This window comes from Fukomys damarensis, unplaced genomic scaffold (assembly GCF_012274545.1).
Source record: "Fukomys damarensis isolate Sample0158 unplaced genomic scaffold, DMR_v1.0_HiC HiC_scaffold_19, whole genome shotgun sequence".
Taxonomy (NCBI): domain Eukaryota; kingdom Metazoa; phylum Chordata; class Mammalia; order Rodentia; family Bathyergidae; genus Fukomys; species Fukomys damarensis.
The window spans coordinates 12,395,925-12,415,158 of NW_022900931.1; the positions used below are offsets into that span (position 1 = coordinate 12,395,925).

Here is a 19,234-nt window from a genome sequence, read left to right on the forward strand (position 1 = left end):
AGTCTCTTTTTTTTCCCCTTCTCCCTTTCCCCTTCACTTTCCTTTGTTCTCTTTCCCATTTGAACACTTTCTTCCTACTTCTCAATATCTATTATTCATTTTGTTCCTTTTTTGTGCTTTTGGTTTCTTATACAAGAGAAACAATGCAATTTTTAAACATGTATGTCCAATTTATTCCCCCTTAAAAGCCTGTTCTCAAGGGTACATTCATTTACGCAAAAATGTCTGAAGTCTATCTTTATGGCAGAGTAGTTCTCCATTGTTTATAAAAACCACATTTTCTTTATCCATTCATCTGATGATGGGCGTCTGGGCTGTTTCCAAGATTTAGATGTTACAAATTGTGTTGCTATAAACATGGGTGTGCATGTATTGCCGTGGTATGACACTTTTAACTCTTTTGGGAATATACCAAGAAGGGGAATAGATGGGTCAAATGGAACCTCTAGTTTTAGTTTTCTGAGGAATCTCCATACTGATTTTCATATTGGTTATGCCAAAGTACACTCCTACCAACAGGGGAGAAGGGTTTCTTTCCCCCTACAGCCTTGTCAGCATTTGTTATTGGTTGATATCTTGATGATAGCCATTCTTTCTGGAGTGAGATGGAATCTCAGTGTTGTTTTGATTTCTATTTCTTGAATGACCAGAGATGTTCAGCATTTTTTCATATATTTATTTTATGTGTGTTTAGGATTTTTTTTTCCTAGTGGTGTGTGAAATATGCTATTGGTGTTTTGACTGAGATTACATTAAACCTGTATAAGTATGGCCATTTTCACTATATTAGTTCTGCCTATCCAAGAACAAGGGATTTCTTTCCATTTTCTGATATTCTCTTTGATCTCCTTTTTTAGAGTACTGTAGTTTTCTTTTTTTTTTTTTTTTCCATTAAGTTTATTGGTACATTTAAAGCAAACAATAAGTTACATTTATCATTGGGATCTTGTACCTTTACATGATGTATCTTGGTTCTTGTTTTTCCCCATACCCCTGCCCTCGCTTTACCACCCCCTTCACCCTTCCCTATTCACAAAGACTTTGTTTCTATTATTTCTTTTCGTAGTTTTCAGTGTGAAGATCTTTTACTTTCTTTGTGAAATTGATTCCTAAGTTTTTCATTTTTCTTGATGCTCTTGTGAAAGGTTTTGTTTCCATAATTTATTTCTCAGTGAATTTGTTATTTGTGTACAGGAATGCTACTGTTTTTTGAGTAATGACTTTGTATTCTGCTATGCTCCTAAATTTGATTTTTAAATCTAGGAGTATTTTGGTGAAGTTTTGGGGGTATTCTATGTAGAGTATCATATCATCAGCCAATAATTAAAATTTAACTTCTTCCTTTCTTATCCTTATTTTTTTAAATTCCTTTTTCTTGTCTTATTGCTCTGGAAAATATATCCAGGGGCTGGGGATTTAGCTCAGTGGTGCCGCCACCTGCCTTGCAAGCACAAAGACCTGAGTTCTATCCCTGGTACCAAAAAAAAAACCAAAGAAAATGTGTCCAGGACCACATTGAATAGGAGTGGTGATAGTAGGCATCCTTGTTTTACTCCTAGTTTTAGAGTGAAAGCTTCCTGTTTTTGACCATTTAAAATGGTATTAGCTATTAATTTGTCATAGAGGGCTTTTATCAGATTGAGATACTTTTCCAGTTTTCTGCAGGGTATTTATTGTGGATGGGCATTAGACTTTGTCCAGATGCCTTTTCTGTATCTGTTGAGATGATCATGTGGTTTTGTCCTTGGTACTTTTAATGTGCTATATTAACATTTATTGAGTTGTATGTATTGAACCATCCTTGCATTTCTGGGATGAATCCTACTAGGTCTTGATGTATATAGTTTTCTTGATGATTTGCTGCATTCTGGTTTCCAGTATAGTAATGAGGATTTTTGCTTCTGTGTTCAGTAAGGAGATTAGCCTGGAGTTCTCTTTTTTGGTTGGCTCTTTCTGGTTTTGGTTTTAGGATAAAACTTGCTTCTGGGAATGACTTTGGGAGTGTTGCCTCTCTTTCAGTTGCATTAAAGTGTTTGAAGAGTAGTGGCCTTAGATCGTCTCTAAATTTCTTGTTTAATTCAGCAGTCAACCCATTAGCACCTCAGGGCTTTTTTGTTGGTAGTTTTGAAATTACTTGTTTTATTGACTGATACTGGATTATTTAAATTCAACTTTGGTAATTCATGTGTATCAATGAATCTGTCCATTTCTTCTGTTTTCTTTCTTATTAGAGTACGGGTTCTCAAAGTGTTGATGATCTGGATTTCTTCAGGATCTGTTGTGATTTCATTATTTTCATTCCTAATTGTGTGGCTTTGATTCTTATTTCCTTTTTTTTTGGATAAAGTTGACTAAGGTTTTTTTGTTTGTTTGTTGTTTTTTTGTTTTAAAACCAGTTTTAACTGCTATATCGTCGTCAATTTGTTTTAACTAGTCCACTGATACAAATTCATTTATTAATAAAGAACAGGGAAAACAAAAATTTTCTCCTTTTAATTTAGCCTCCAAAATGATGTCATGTTATTGTTACATGATTATGATAGTATTTGTTATGGAATGTCTTATAAAGGAAAATGCTGACTTATGACAGGGAAGATAGATAATCAAGGCTATTATCTAAAATGCTTCTTTTTAGTACTCATGATAATGGCTAGCATTTATTGAGTGTTTACTATGTTTCAGGCATTGTTAATGTACTTGGTCCTCACTCAGTTCTTTAGGACTAATGCCTGAAGAACTTTTAAGATCTTTTTTTTCTTTTTAAATAGTTAATACAACTAAAGTTCAGAGAGATTGGATAATCAACATTAAGGCCATACCTCATAAGAACCTAGGCATTCCAATTTGAAAGCCTATGCTTTTAGCAATTACTATTTTTATTGTTCCACTGCAGAGAAATGAAGCAGTATTATTAATAGAGTAGTTACTGTATAATAGGAACTCTCAAGTACCCAGTGTCACAAAGATGTTAAGTGGTGATTCATTGTTATTAACCCAAGGTAGTGTCAGAGCCAGAACCATTTAAAGGTCATGTGGTCTGATTTCAGTGCTTCAACTCTGGGTGTGTGGCAAATATACCATTACTGTTGTTTTTTGTTGTTGTTGTTGTTGTTTGGCACTTCAAATAAGTTTTTATTCATTATTTTTTCAAAAATTATTATAGCAACAACCTCTTTTAGTGTATTTCTAAAATTTTATAATCCATCAAGCCTATAAAATTTATTTTTTAGAAAACATATTTCATTGTTTTGAATAAACTATATCTCACCAGAAAAAGTTTTTCTTTTAATTTTATTTTGTAATGAAAAACTTTTTAAATGAATATTTTCAACTGTATATAGAAGAAAAGTATGATCATTCCTACATATTCACAGCCCAGTTTTAACATTTATCAGCAAATAAAAAAACTTACTTTGTATTGCCACCTACCTATTCTCACAACCCAAGCATACTCTTGATTATTTTTAAAGCAAATTTGATGTCATATTGTTTTATAAAACTGAAATAAGAAGCTCCATGCATGGCAAAAAGAAAACAAAAATTCATGTAACTTAACCAGAAGCATATTCGGAATCATAAAAATCTAAGAGTTAGAAAAGACAATGTAGTCCATTTAAACAAAACTCTGTGTTACTTCTAACATTTGTGGTTTCAGCCATTTTCTCTTAGATCTTGTTAACTATGTCTTTAAATATTATTTACTGAAGTGACTTAAATCAAAATACTTTGAGAAAGGAAATACACTAATGTGGCCAATACAGTATTTCCACGCATGCACAGATCAAATCTAACCTCCCTTTTTCTACCCTCGGTATTCTCACACCCTTCCTAGTCTTCAGTAATCACTAATTTATAACCTTTGCACATTTTAAAACAGTTTTGCTTGTATTTTCAAAATAACACCTCTTTAGTTTGGTCTCTATCATTTATTTTTGCTCTGGGTTTTTTTCTTGCTTACTAATATTTGTTGTTTTGTTTTTTTGGGGGGTACCAGGGATGAAACTTTGGTTTTTGCACTTGTGAGGCAGGTGGCAGAACCACTGAGCTAAATTCCCAGCCCTTGCCTACTAATTTTGAGTTTAATATGTTCTTACTTTTTGAAGATTTTTTTTAAATGCACTACTATAAACCTCTCTTTCTAATGGTTTTGCTGTACCCCACAAGATTTGATATGTTGTGTTTCCATTTTTATTTGAGTGCTTTTTAAATTTCTCTTGTCTTCCTTCATGGTCCACTACTGGTCAGCTAATAGTATGTTTGTTGTTCAGTCTTCATGTATTTGTATAATTTCTAAGATTTCTTCAGTTGTTGACTTAGTTCTTTTTTTCATTATGATAAAAGACTATATGATTTCAATTTTTTAATTTGTTGACACTTATTTTGTGATCTAATACATGATTTAGTCTAGAGAAAGTTCCCCTCATATGATGAAAAAAATGTTTTGAAAGCATTAGATTGAATAGTCTGTAAATATCTTCTAAGTCCATTTGACCTATAGTATAATTTAACTTTGATTTTTTTTTTTTTTCTGGATCATCTAATGAGGAAAGTAGTCAAAATCCCCCACTATTTTGTTGGAGCTAGTCAGTCTATCTCATTGAGTCTCCTAGTTTGTTTTATAAAATTGAGTGTTCTGACATAAAATGTGCATAGATTTATAATTGTTATATCTTCTGGTTGCAATGATCCCATGATCATTATGTACTAACTTCAGGTCTGTTTTGTCAGCTATAACTACATCTCCTCCTGCTCACCTCAGGTTTCCATTTGCTAAAAGTACCATTTTCCATCCTTTGATTCTGAGTCTGTGTGTGTCTATTGGTGGAGTAGGTCTCTTGCTTTTTCATCATTTTACCTACCTTTCAAAATTTATTTAAATATTACCTTTTTCATGCAGACTAACCAAGAACATAATACATACTCAGCATTAAATGTGTTTACTTATAAGAATATTTTGCCTTTATAATGCAAAAAAGCTTTGAAATGAAAGTACAGTTGTATAGTCCTAATTTATGTGATATACTGTCAGACATGATTTTTTTTAATGCTATACTAAAATTCGAATCTCTTGCTAGAAGTAGTTTAACACTTCTTGTATCTGTAGCATATCTCATAATGCTATTCCATCAGCAGAGGCTTTTATTTGCCAAGAGAATCTCAGTACTATACATCTAGGAAGTTAATAGGAATAGCCTCAGAACTATTTTGAGCATGACTGTTTACAAATCACTGCTTCATAATTGTCAAATTTGGTATGGTATTTGGTATTTCCCAGAATTCTAAATGTAAATTGGTATCTCTGGATGATCTTGGAGATGTACTTCTGGCAGTCTAATATAATCCTTTCTGTGATCACAGTAAATCAAAATGGCTCTTTTTTTTTAGGAGCCCCCACGCCCTGTGCACCCAGCACCCTTACCAGAAGCCCCACAGCCACAGCGTCTGCCTCCAGAAGCTGCCAGCACATCTCTGCCTCAGAAGCCACACTTGAAGTTAGCACGAGTTCAGAGTCAGAATGGCATTGTACTGTCATGGAGTGTCCTGGAGGTAGATCGAAGCTGCGCTGCTGTTGATAGTTATCACCTCTATGCCTACCACGAGGAGCCCAGTGCCACCGTGCCCTCACAGTGGAAGAAGATCGGGGAAGTGAAGGCACTCCCTTTGCCCATGGCATGCACTCTTACCCAGTTTGTGTCTGGTAGCAAGTACTACTTTGCAGTACGAGCAAAGGATATTTATGGACGTTTTGGACCTTTCTGTGATCCTCAGTCAACTGATGTGATCTCTTCTTCCCAGAGCAGTTAAACCTTGGAGCCTTTATCTCTTCTTGTTTCAGAAGTTCCACTTTTTGGTCTTGTTTTTAATCTTGTGCATGATACACAATGTAAATCCACATTGTGCAAGATTTCTTGGACTGTGTGTATACACTACATTTGTTTATAACCAGAAGTAAAATAAACTCAGCCTATAAAGCAACAATCTTTCCTGGACAATTCAAGCTTCAGGGTTTTGAAATATAAATGTGTACCGTCTTTCATTTGAGTCCAGGGAATATATATAGGTCTTTGTATGGGGTTTTTGTTTGTTTCTTTCTGTCCTATTTGTGTGTTGACTACAGTGGAATCTCCTGTTTTCATTCTCAAATTTACCTCTCTGTATGAAGTGAGTAAATCAAAGAATCTGAGGTATGTAACTGGCATGATTCTACTCATAAGGCTTCTATAGAATCATAGTTAAGTGATGTAAACTGAATCTAAACAAAACCCAAAGAAGTAAATAAAAAGCATAATGGCTAGCTTAAAAATAGATTAATTTGAATACAGGAAAGGATCTATTCATTTTTTTCTTTTATTTCTTCTCCTGGGTGGTTAGGTAAAAAACAATCTGCAGAACCCTTCCCCCATCCTTTCCTAATCTGGCTTTTACATTTATTTGTGCCTTAAAGATTAACTACAGAAATAAACATGGCCATATTTTCATTGTTATTTACTCTTCCCTTTCAGCTTTTCCACCTGAATTTCTCTTTCATCTTCATCATATTTGGCACATACACCACGTATTTTTAAACCAAGGCTTTTATATACATCCTACCCCAAATCTGTGGTACCACTGCATTTGACTTGCCATTTTCTTCTAAGTTTATAGATACTTTCAGTTTTGGTCATTATTTAACACTCCATAAAATGGACCAGTGGGACCTACTTTAGCATCCATGTTGCACACTACATTCGATTTCTAAAGCAATTCTAGTTTATAATATCCATAATGTAGTATTCTTAAAAGGAAAAAATAGTAAAGATCACAAAATACATTGAGCAAATATAAGGGGAAAGCTGGGTTTCCTCTTCTCATTTTATCCTATTTTTAATTTTTTATTTCAGTGTTGATTTGTGCCAAGGTAAGCCTGATTTAGCCTTTATCTGCTTTGGATAGAATTTAAAGTATATCTGTTGGCATCCTTTCATATAACAATTAGGTAAAACAAATCTGTGCATCTGTCTCCATTCCTCTTCCAAATAATAAAATTCAGTCACATATTTTCAATATTGAATGCAAGCTATACTGGTTTTTAGGTATTTTCAGTGTAGATAGTTTAGGACAAGAGGGTGGGTTAAGTTTTAATGATGAGTGTGGTTAGGAATATTTTGAAAGATATTCATGGAGTTTTTGAAGTAACTTTTTAAGTTTCTTCCCTTGGTGTTTTGAATTTATATTTCTACCTTCTCTAAAAACGTTATTTTTCCTGGAATTAGAGGAGAGAGCTATCCATTTTATTAGTTTACAACCTTGATGGCTTATAGTAGGAAGCATGTTAGCTGATAAAGAAATTACCTTTGACTTTTTTTTACTGGTCATTATAATATTATTTTAGGTCTGAGGCTTAATAATAGAGGATGCCAACAATTGCCAGAAAGTATAAACTCTCTAAGCCTTCCTTTCACTCTCAAAATGGGACTACAATGAGAATTAGTTTTCTGTGAATCGAATTACCAATCATGTAGATACTGCTCATTCTAGGACAAATGATGATGGTAAGAAATTCCCAGTGTTATAATAATGAAAATTTCAACAGGAGAAAATTGACTTCAAAATGTGTATGTATGAACACCTGTCTATATCTGCATGTATAGATGTTTTTACCTGCAGTGGTTGTAATGTTGATTATGTGGTAAAGATCATTGCGGTTTACAGAGTAAAAAGCTCATATGCAGAATAGTTTATTAGCTGATTTCATGGTCATGTGGTAAAGATTTGCTTACCTGGTCTACAAAAATTTGCCATGGTGAACATTATTATTAATATTCACTATACTAATCTTGTTTTTAAAAATTTAATCGCATTATATAATCATGAAGCAAGTCCAATGGAATGAATGAATATTTTGTATTCTTTTAGCCTATATTGGGTGTTTTCTGTCAATAGGAAAAGAAACCCAGAACTCTAAAAATACATTTATTCCAGAAAATAATTACATAAAACTTTTTATTCCAGATGGTAGAAGGTACAAAGAGATTGTAATTATTTAAGAGAAAAAGTATATTATTGTATGGTCTTCTCAAATTAACCTGACATGGGTTTATGGGCAATAGGCATGTTGGATTGGGCCGGGGATTTAGCTCAGTGGTTCTGCTGCCTGCCTCACAAGCACGAGGACCCGAGTTTGATCCCCGGTACACCCCCAAAAAATAGACATGTTGGATTTACTGAGAGGTACTAGATTAGAATCTTGGGCTTTTTCAGGGGTAGGACTGATGATGATGAATGCTAGCTTGTTTAGTTTCTTTGGGAGAGAAAATGGAGGACTCAGACTTTCTAGCATTTCACACGCCATGGTTATCTTTTTAATTCTTTTGGTAATTTCATGGTATTGTTTTACAAAGTATTATCAGTAAGCTCAGTTGTCCCATTTTGGGAAGGAGTTTGATAAATTTTTAGCCTGACAATACTTGTGTAGGTATTGCCTTATTGGAAATCATGGAAATTTCTGATACTTCAGCCTCAAATAAAGGATGTTTATATGGCATTTAAAGGTAACAGTAACATTTGATACTACTTTGCACTACGTCCAAGTAGTTTTCACCCTGTTTTAAGTGTGAGTAACCTCTTTATAAAATTTTGTTGTTGCTAGTAAATTTTAAAATGGCATATAAAGGTGGTATCGGTTAACAGTTATCTTCATGAGGTAACTATATTCCTCTTTCTCTGGACTCACTTTTTAAAATATGCAGAATGCTTTATCCTGTTTAACATAGTATATAACTTTATGAGAGAAGTAGAGTGCTTCCTTGAAAAGTGCGTATTTGTTTAGATACCATTTGCCTCCCAGAGAAGTGTTTCTTTTCCCTCATCCTCCTTGGCCAAAACTAAATACCTTGAACAAAATAATCTAAAAAGCAAAGCGCTTAGGCTCTTCCCTTGGTACATCTCTGCAGAACCTTCTCTTACAGCATCCATTAAGTATTGACTTAATTTTTGTTACTTGCACTTAGGCTTTAAATATTCTCCAAATTATGCATCAGGTTAGCATTAATCTTGCATGATATACATTATCTTTTTTCTATAAGTTTTCCAATACTGTATAAAATAATGCCTGTGGTCTCATCTCTCACTTTTATATACAGTACTGACATCCTAGCACACTGTGGTACTGCAGAGACCTTCCAAGTATTCTCCTGACTTTCCTTTTTGGGCCGTTTCAGTATCCTCAGTATATCATGATTATTTGGGGTTTTTTTATTGTTAACTGACCTATGGTTGGCCTGTTTTACTGTAAAACTATGCCCTTGTTATCCAGTTATTGCAAATAACTATCTAAAACCAAGATATGATTCTGCCTTCCTCAACTGTTACTGGACAAATTTTTCATTTTCTGGATTTTGAGATACACAGTCAGCAATTTTTATGAAAGGTTAATATGGCAGACTCATCTAATTCCTAAAACTTTTCTCCCTTGGGCCCCCAAAAGAAGAAATATAATAGTACAAACACGTTTTGTATTCTTATATTCAAATAATTTTATCACATTATAATAAGCTTTTCTTTGTTTTGTTTGTAGTCATTGAAGTACTTATCATTTATATGTAAATACTTTTTTCCCCTTGTAAATAAGGTAACTGGGCAATCAAACACTTTGGGTATGTTGATTTTAGTATTTTATCAGCAATTTCAAAACTAAATATAAAAATAAATTCTTTGTAGGAAACTTGCATCCTGATTTTTTTGTTTATTGCAGTTGGAAGTGTAAATAGAAGACAATTTAATGTCTAATATTAACCAGGTTGTAGCAAGTTGCCCTGTTTTTGTTAGGTTTTGATGGTTTTTGTTTTCTCCCTCCCTCCTTTCCTCCTTCCCTCTTTCCCATCTTTCATGTACAGTAGAGTGGTATCTATGTAAGTGTTAACTGTAGTGGGGTTCGTCCGGTAAGCCTAAGATTTATACTTTGAAATAAATGAATGGGTTTTTAACCTTCTGAGTACTCTGATTTATTCTGATTTTTCTCAACTGTTGTATTGAAAATCTTCCACATTGCTTGGAATTACCCATTACATATTGTTATATAGTATGGTTTTTGTAACCTATCTGGCAGTTCCATGGCCCTCCGTCACATGTAATTCTCTAGTTTTGAAAGAAAAGTTGCTGTGCAGAATTGCTGTGACATTGGATATGGTGCTTTAACTAATGGAAGACAAAAGTCATATTTATTACATTGGGTGTCTAGGCTGCACCACAAAGACTCGACTGATGCCTTCCTGTTGATGACCAGAAAAATCACTGCATTCTCTTAGGGGTTGTTTAGAAAGCACACCTCCACAATCCCCTAGTGCTTTACTGTAAAGCATATCTAGCCTGAGGAAGGAGAAAAAGGATTCAAAGAATACAGGTTCTTAGAAGACCTTGCAGTAGTATTCATTTCCAACACCATTGGTGAGAGCTCTGTCATGCAAAGCTACCTAAGAGATCCTGGGAGATGAAGTCTTTGTCTGCAGTCATAAAAAGAAAAATGGATTTGGATAAAAGAGAGAATGGTTCCTGCTATACCCTTAGCTTGTATGCTGAAGCCTAGGGTTGTTATGTATCATACATAATATTTGTCCTGCAGAAAAGACAGTGAATACAATTAAAAACCAGGAAATTAAAGTGATAATTTATTTTCTTAAGTAATTCTGATGAAAAAAATAGCTAAAATAGAACTCTCTCTCGGTATCTTCTTTACAGCAGTTTCTATTCTTTTGACTCCCTCTTTCATTTTATATTAGATTTCAAAATTGGTTTCATGGTAATAAAATCAAAGTCATAGACCTCTGGCATGCCCTGATGCAGAGTTTTGTTGAAACGGTTCCAGTGAAAAGCAGGAAGGCCACCTTGGACAGTGGGGCCACTAATGGCATGGGCTGTGTACTCTGATGCTAGATAGATATCTGCCACCTGTAAAGAGAGAGGAGGTGTACATTTTAGAAAACCATTTGGAAAACAATTAAATGCATGATCTTTAATTCCCCCTTACCCCAGTATTTCACAATATTGGCCTCCTGTAAAACAAAATTGTCCTGCAAGCTTCTTCATGCCTTTTTATTATATGGTCTTTTGTATCCATTTGTCATTTGAATGTCCATTGACTATCAGAGCTGTATTAACAGTATCACCAGATGTGAGAGCTGTAGTCTGAAAACTCATACAGAATTATGAATTGAGGTCCAGAACTTACTTAAATATCAACCCCTTTATGATTTCCGTTTTCTCATAGAATTGCTATGAGAATTAAGGAAAGCAGTGCCTAAGTATATTACATCACAAAAGTTACTAATCAGTGCTGTTAACATGAGTTTTAAAGTAGGCAGAACTCAATATCAAAAAGCCCAAAGGTGGGGGATTTAGCTCAGTTGCACATGCCTGCCTTTAAAGCATAAAGTCCCAAGTTCAATCCCTGGTAACAAAAGCAAAACAAAAAGGCCCTTGGTTCTCAAAAGCAACCACTGGATAGCACATCTTAAACTTAGGGAAAAAAATTTTTTTTTACTCAAAATGGCTGTAAAGAGAGAAACTATATTTTTAACATATCCTTCAACAGAATTTGACAGGCAAGCTTGGTTTCTCCCAGGCAAGGCAGCATAGGTGTATTCTGGGTTGAATGTAGCATTTTTCAGGCACTTTGTTGAGTGCAAATATGAAAAAGAAGGAAATAGCAAAGTACTTTTATGGGGCTTCATGAGTGTTTGGTTCTCTACAACCACTTTAAAAAACAAAACAAAACACATTGAGCATCATTTAGACTAAAACTTTGCTATCCTCACAGCTGAAAAGGTCATGCCAAAGTATTTTCTATTTGGATATTAAATTGATAGATAATAAAAGAGTAAGTGGAGTTGGCAGTCCTGTCACTTTCTGAGGTAAATAATAGTTTATTGCGTAAAAGTTTCTTCCAGAATTTAGGACAGGGAATGCAAATGATAAGACACATGCCCAAGCTGAAAGTGCTAAAGGTTGTGATAGAATGATTCTGCCAACCACTGGTTTTGACACCTCAAATCCAGTAGGATGCAGGTAAATTTATCAACCAATTCTCTGATGAAAAACAAGGCCCTGATATGTAGTGTTTGCTAATTTCCATGGTGAAAATCCTCCCACTATGGCTGTTCTTAAGCTATCAGCATAACATCCATATAAGGCAACTTTAGCACACCACTGCAAACCTATTATTACATGATAGGAGACATACTAGAGCACTTATCAGTTCTAATGTGAGAAACCTTAGTGCTTTGGGCACCTGGTCCAACACTTGTTTCTACAGCTAAATTTGAAGCCACGATTACTTGAAATCATCATTCTCAGTAATGTCCTTTGAAATTTTGCAAAATTTATCACAGTCATAATACACTTACAAATAAGTACTAAACGTTTTATACATATTAAAGTTTATTCCTCTGAGCTAAGTACTTATTATATATGAGGAAATGGAAACATTACAAAAGCACAGGATTTACTAGTAAGTGGCAGGAAAAGCTGATTTGTGAATTAGTTTATGGTTAGACACATCTTTGTGCCTTATGTCAAGAAAATCTCTAGCTTTTTTGTTGTTGTTTTGTTATTTCCTAATTGCTGATTGGAATTAAATTCAAAAGCCGTTGGTCTGGCATGGTGGGGCACACCTGTAATCCCAGCATCCCAGTGGCTGAGGCAGGAGAATCATGAATTCAAGGCCAGCCTAGGCTACATAGTTAGTTCAAGGGCAGCTGGGACTATATAGTGAAACTGTTTTTAAAAAAAACTGGAAAAGAAAATACTCAGTAGCATGTTACCTTCGTGTCATAGCAGCCTCCAGGACTTGGGTTACCTGAGTTCAGGTCCTCCCGGCAGCAGATGGTGCTGCAGGGATCACCCTTACTGTATTGGTCCTCCTTATAATCTAGGAAACAAAGTGATGGGAGAGAAGAGTGAGTATTGGCTATTCTGAAATTTAGCTACAGTAAGATTTCGTTGTCTGTTAGAAGCCTAGAAGAGTCTACCCCTATAGGCCTCAGCAGCCTAGCTTGCTCCTAGACACAGACTTCTCACACAGCTCGTATCAGGGAGGAGCAAATAACTAAATCCTCTGCCCAAGCCCAGCCTACTTCAAGAGCCTTGCAAAGTGAAGAGTGGATGGAAAAGAGAAGGTAAGTGTGCATCATTTTTTCCAATAAAAGAAATATCAATTTGACTTTGATACTATTTATGAAAAATAAAGCATTAAAAAACAATAAAAATAAAGTCTGAATTTTTTGTTTTATAAACTGCTTTTGTCCTTGGGAGAAAATTTGTGTGGTGGTGGGTGGGATGGGGACTGTATGGGTTATTTCTTCTTTATGTTTTACATGTAATATTTTCATTTTCAAAATCTGTAGAAGCTTGAGATTCTGTAGACTATAAAGGAAGTCAAAAGTAAATGAGTGTAAAGTATGATATTAATTGATGCTAGTTAATTTAAATAACTTTTATAGTTCCCTCTACTACAGAGATAATACACTTACATGGATTCCTTATCCATGGGAAACAAAAGGAGTTTGAACAATGACTCTTAAGAAATGTGCTACGTACTGTTGTATCGCATGATATATTTCATGGATGCCATATCAATCACTTTTCCGTGGTCACGCCGGAAGATTTTGGCTCGTGGAGCTAAGTCATAAGAGTAATCCAAACCCAGCCTCTGAACTAATAGCTGGTAGCCACTCCAGTTGTAGACTTTTTCATGGAAAGGAACATTGTAGGAAGGCCAATACCCTGATTTGGAATGGAAGAGAAGAAAGAGATTTGACAAGGAGGAAGACGAAACGATGGAATAAAAGAAACTATTAGTAATTTATGTGGAAAATTGTCATGTGTGTAATCACAAAATGAAACCTCACAGGAAATGAAGCTTTATATGTGAACTCCAGCAGCCACACTGATAATTTCCAGAATTGGTTTACTTCTAAATTTGTTTTCGTTAGAGGAAGAAGAGCATCAGAATTCTTTGGTTTTTCACCCCAAATTCTTATAACAATGTGTCTATGAACCACAAAATAACTTTATTCTCTGAAGAGCAAAAAATATAACACAAAATGACCTGGGGAGATCATCTGAGTGGATTTACTTACTGAAATGTCAAAAGATGGTTCATAAAGGGTAGGGCATTATATACCAACCATGGGGTGGTGGACAGACCCCATGTTGAGAACGAGAAAACCTAAATTCTAGGTTCAGGGTCAATAAAGTTTTAAGGAGTTGATCTTGTTTTGTTTTTATTGTTTGGTTGACAAGAGAGACGGGAAGGGAGATCCCTTAGTGTGGAGAGATTGGGGATGATCTTTAATGTTCTAGCAGGTTTTCAACTGCAAACATCTGTAAAGTCTCTGCTTCATCCAAAGCTTCAGAGTTTGCCAAGGCCCCAAAGCTTATCAGTCACTAACCACCAAACGTGACACAAATCTAGTAAAAGCAGCATTTCAGTTTTTTTGTTTGGCTTGGGTTTTCATTGTCATTGTGTATGGTTTGGAGTCTCAGGCTGGCCTTGAACTAAACATGTAGCCCAGGCTGGCCTCAAACTCACAACAATCCTCTGCCTCAGACTTCTGAGTGCTGGGGATTATAGGCACGTGCCACTATTCCTGGCTCAAAAGCAGCATTTTAGGAACACTGTAGATTGCGCTGGTCTTGAGTTATTGTCAACAGAAACAGCAGTCAAAATAGGAGTGTGTGCCTCACTCAGGGAGTAATTTCCTACCTTTATATTTCAACGGGCCTTGAGTGCCTTTTTATTGTTGTATGGGATTTCCTTGGAGAGGAAATTACTGTGTCAAAGCAAATGACAGCACTTAACTTTGCTAATTCTGGAATAGAGAGCCAGCATCAGAGAAAACTAAAACTTCAGAGTGAAAACCAGAATTGTTGCTAGAACACACCTAGATTATATTGACTTGGGAGTTAAACCACCTGTATTTGAAGCCTGATTCTGCCATCATTTGGTATGTGACCTTCAACAAATTATCTCTCTGTGCCTCAGTATCTTCATCTTTGTATAATAATATGCCTTACAAGTTATATAATCATTACCTTAAAAGGATTACTGTGAGCAATAAATGAGTTCCAACAGGTGGGATGTTTATAATAGTGTGTAATATTTGGTAAACATTAAATATTAACTGTTTGAGAACAGCTCAAAAGAATAATATAAATGGCTGCTTTACATATTATGTTTTCATAAAGCTTCATGATTTACAAAGCTTCATGATTGCAAATCATAGCAAATTTTTAATCTCACAACACTTAGTAATATATAACCATCCCTTCTTATAAGGAGGAAACAGGTTCATACAAGTCAAATTGCTTCCTTGGCTTTCAAAACTTGAAAAAGCACTTCTGATTAAAAATACTATAGCTTCTATCACTATATGACAGATGGCTGTAAATGCCAGGTGATTTGGGGTGACCTTTTTAATGTTTACATAACATGACTTACTTATTTGGGCACATCATATGTATTGTTCTGAATCTTTCCACATAGTGAAATGGTAGCAGTAATATTTATCTGGTAGCATGTTATAAAGATCAAACAAGAAAACACAAGTAAATGGCCCAGTAGAGTCAAGAATATGGAAGATAGTGAATTTAATTTTCTGTTTTTCCCTCCTCTGGCAAAACACACCACACACACACACACACACACACACACACACACACACACAGTATTAACTTTTTTTAGTGTTAGGGAAATTTCATTGGCTAGAAATGGGACTGAAAAGAACCTAAATCCACCATTCTCTCAGCAATACAAAGAAGAAATTCTAGGGGCCGGGGATTTTAGCTCAGTGTTTCTGCCACCTGCTTCACAAGCAGAAGGTCCTGAGTTCAATCTCTGGTGCCAAAAAAAAAAAAAAAAAAAAGAAGAAAGAAATTTTGCTTCTAGCAAGCATCTCTCTCAGGTGCACACTGTTATTATTAGGCTCTTAAAGTTCAGAGAGCTAGGTTCTCAGTTTTCAGTTGCTATGCTAATCAACTAACTAATTAATGATTTGGCTTCTCAGGTAAAATTTTCCACAAGAAAATAGAGGTTTCCTATTTGGTGGATATGAACTTTATGACAATTGTGACTCCCACCTTTAAAAAGTCTGTTTGACGTGTGAAGTGTTGTGTTCATTTGGTTGGTGCAACCCTCTCGTGCTGAGGTGGCTCACCCAGGTGTTATTACAACATCAATGCAGAGACCTGGTAAATAGGATAAGGTCTTGATCCCTAAGGCCCACATTTTATTATGAATCTGTTCCTACTTATCTATCAGCTCATCTATTGTGATAGTCTCCTAATTAGTCTTCTTTCTTTTCTCTCATCTTCACTCTGTTTTCTCTTGTCAAAAATTCTTTTTTTTTTTTTTTTTTTTGGTACTGGGGATTGTACTTGGGACCTTTCGCCTGCGAGGCAGGCAGCAGCATCACTGAACTAAATGCCCAGCCCAGAAATTCTCATTTTATAAAGAACAAAAACCTCCTGACAGGGTTTATAATGTTGACATTTTCTGTCACTACTACATATCGCCATTGATTTGTGACTGTCTTAGTCAGTTTTCTGGTTGCTAAAACAAAATACCCAACACCCAAAGTTAAAGGAGGAAAGGTTTATTTTGGCTTATGGTTTGTAGAGTTTTAGTCCATAGTTGGCTGGCTCCAAGGCATAGTAGAATGGCAAAGGGACATCACAGAGGAGAAATAGTTCATGGCAGACAGAAGACAGCCAAAGCAGCAAGCAAGCAAGCATCAGCAAGAGACAAGACCACACTCTTTCTGACCCTTACATCTTACCCAGGCCACCTACCCTTAGGGCAGGTAGCACTCACAACCTTAAACCTAGCATGGCATAGTGAATCCATCCCAGCATCATCCTTGATCCCAGCAGCACAAGCCCCACCTATGACTGAAGCTTTGGGAGACATCTAGATAACAGTTGTAACAGTGACCCTCCTATGAAACTGTAAAGATCCACTTTTCCAGATCCAAAACTTCCTGTGAACCAGTTTCAGAATTCAGGGATTTTCAGATTTTAATAATAACAACTGAGTATGTATATTATAGTATAATAATATGTTCTCTGTGGGGAATCATACCTTATAATCAAAGACTGATATTTTGGTAGCCTAGTGTGTGAACTGTTTAAGACGGAAGAAGTAAAAGGTCTGAATTCATTCAGGGCCATTTTGTGGCAATTTTTGCTGACAAGTAGTTTAGGTCATATTTTGTGACTAAGTGATTTAGAACCAAAACAACTTTTGGTTTCACAGTTTGGGATGTTTGTCTTTTGACAGGCTCTTGCTAATTTGCTTAGACTGGCCACAAACTTTCAGTTCTCCTACCTCAGCCTCCCAAATAGCTGGGATCACAGGCATGTGCCACTACACCTGGCTTACAGTTTTGGAATTTCGAAATTGTAGCAGATATCCCTGCCCAGTACTAGAGGACTGAGTGACACCTGCTTCTTGCTTTCCATAATTCAGCTATATTGTTTTCTATCAGTCAAACAGAAGCCCTAGATGACTCAAGTGGGCATGTCAGATGGCAGACTGGCTGAGTGCAGCCCTTTCCACAGTGGCTGCCACCAAGGCCTAAGCCCTGGTCTGTGAAGTGGCAGGGCTCTACTCAGTTACATGCAGCTGAGGTCAGTGTGACCCCAGTTAAATCCTTTCCCCCAAATTATGACTTCTTACTGACCCAATAGGTTGCTTGCTAATTGCACCTGGTCCCAGTACCTGTTTATTCTATCCAAGCACGATAAGCAGTGCTTGCTCCCTTACAACTCTGCCCGGCACCATCATGCCAAGTGTTCAGCAGTATTTCACTGGATGCCTTCGAAGCCTAACCTGTTCCCTATTCCTTCCCATGCTTGCATTCAAATACTGGATGTGCTTTTTTGTTTTTGCTCCCCAGAGAAGCACTGATCAGTCCTGAGACCCAGCTTTTTCTCTAAGTCTTGTTTCCTATCTTTATTCCTTTCTTTTTTTTTTTTTTTTTTTTTTTTTTATTCTTTATCCAGTTTCCAACGGATGGGCAAATAGGTTGTTTCCAAGATTTAGCTATTACAAACTTTTAAGAGTTTTTTGTTTTTGTTTTTTTTTTTGAGACAGGGTCTCACTGTGTAGTTGAGACTGACCTGGAACTTACTATGTAGCCCAGGGTAGTCTCAAACTCACAGCGATCCTCCTGCCTCAGCCTCCTGAGTGCTGGGATTACAGGTGTGTGCCACCACACCTGGCTCCTGTCTTTATTCTTTAATTAGCTTTGTGTTGTGGCTCATAGCAGACTAGGATCCCCTGCAGGGGTCTCTGGTAAATGTTCCCTTTCCCATTCCCTACACAAAATGATATATAAGTGATTGTGGATCTATGCCATGACTGTTCTATTTTACAGATGAAGAAAGTGAGACCTGGAGAGGTTGAATAATTTCCCTGAGGTTTTTTTTTTGGGGGGGGTGGTACTAGGGATTGAACTTGGGACCTTGCGCTTGTAAGGCAGGCAGCCAAACCACTGAGATAAATCTCTGGCCCCTTCCCTAAGTTTTTGAGGAGCTAAAATTCGAGTTCAGATACTGTTGATTCCAGGGCTTCAAATGTCTGAGCTGTTCTCTTACTCTTCAAATCTACCCTTTCTGATCCCTCCTATTTAACTACCAAGTTCCTAGCATGCAGAGGTGTCCTCACTTTTCCACCCCTGAGCCAGAATAGCATTACATAAATATTTGTTGAATTAGACTTAAAGCTCTGACCAAGAACCCAGGAGAGAAGGCAATACTAGGGACATGAGAAATTAGTGTCCTGATTGGCATGTGGTCTTTAAAGCATCTGAAGGGTAAGTGCACACATTGTGCTGACTCTGGTAATTCTTTCCCAGTGTAACTAGTGATGGCACCCTCTGCTTTTCCCCACTATGCCCTCCTCTATCATCCTGTTACACATCATCCACACCCTCAGCATATGTGCACACATGCACATCACACTTCCAGACACAGCACAAAGAAGGTACCTTTTCGTAGGACTTCAGTTTGTTCAGAGTACTCTACATATGTGGGAATTTGCTCCACAACATACAGTGTGCCTTTGTCAAGACTCTTATTCAGTTTTACCTTCTTCAAGTCCAGAACCATGTATTGATTATTATAGGTGCCTGAAATATTGGGAGACACAAAAACATAGCGTGGATGTGGCTGTACAGGTGAACAATTCAAATACATGCAC

The 19,234-nt window shown here is 36.2% G+C and overlaps 2 protein-coding genes across 8 annotated transcripts in view; one reads left to right on the top strand and one right to left on the bottom strand.

Moving 5' to 3' along the window:
* Positions 1-10,025, top strand: part of Atf7ip (activating transcription factor 7 interacting protein) — a 109,024-nt gene extending 98,999 nt beyond the window's left edge. For all 7 annotated transcript variants that reach the window (XM_010638416.3, XM_010638412.3, XM_010638414.3 and 4 more), the window contains exon 15: positions 5,386-10,025. In XM_010638416.3, the coding sequence (XP_010636718.1) occupies positions 5,386-5,805 (420 nt within the window). In that variant the 3' untranslated portion in view covers positions 5,806-10,025. The remainder of the gene's footprint in view (positions 1-5,385) is intronic.
* Positions 10,026-10,655: 630 nt separating this feature from the next.
* The window catches only part of Plbd1 (phospholipase B domain containing 1), a 63,540-nt gene continuing 54,961 nt past the window's right edge, over positions 10,656-19,234 (bottom strand). Inside the window, exons 8-11 of the mRNA XM_010638439.2 lie at positions 19,023-19,163; positions 13,573-13,758; positions 12,798-12,904; positions 10,656-10,926 (exon numbers count right to left, since the gene is read on the bottom strand). Coding sequence (XP_010636741.1) covers positions 10,744-10,926; positions 12,798-12,904; positions 13,573-13,758; positions 19,023-19,163 — 617 coding nt within the window. The 3' untranslated portion in view covers positions 10,656-10,743. The remainder of the gene's footprint in view (positions 10,927-12,797; positions 12,905-13,572; positions 13,759-19,022; positions 19,164-19,234) is intronic.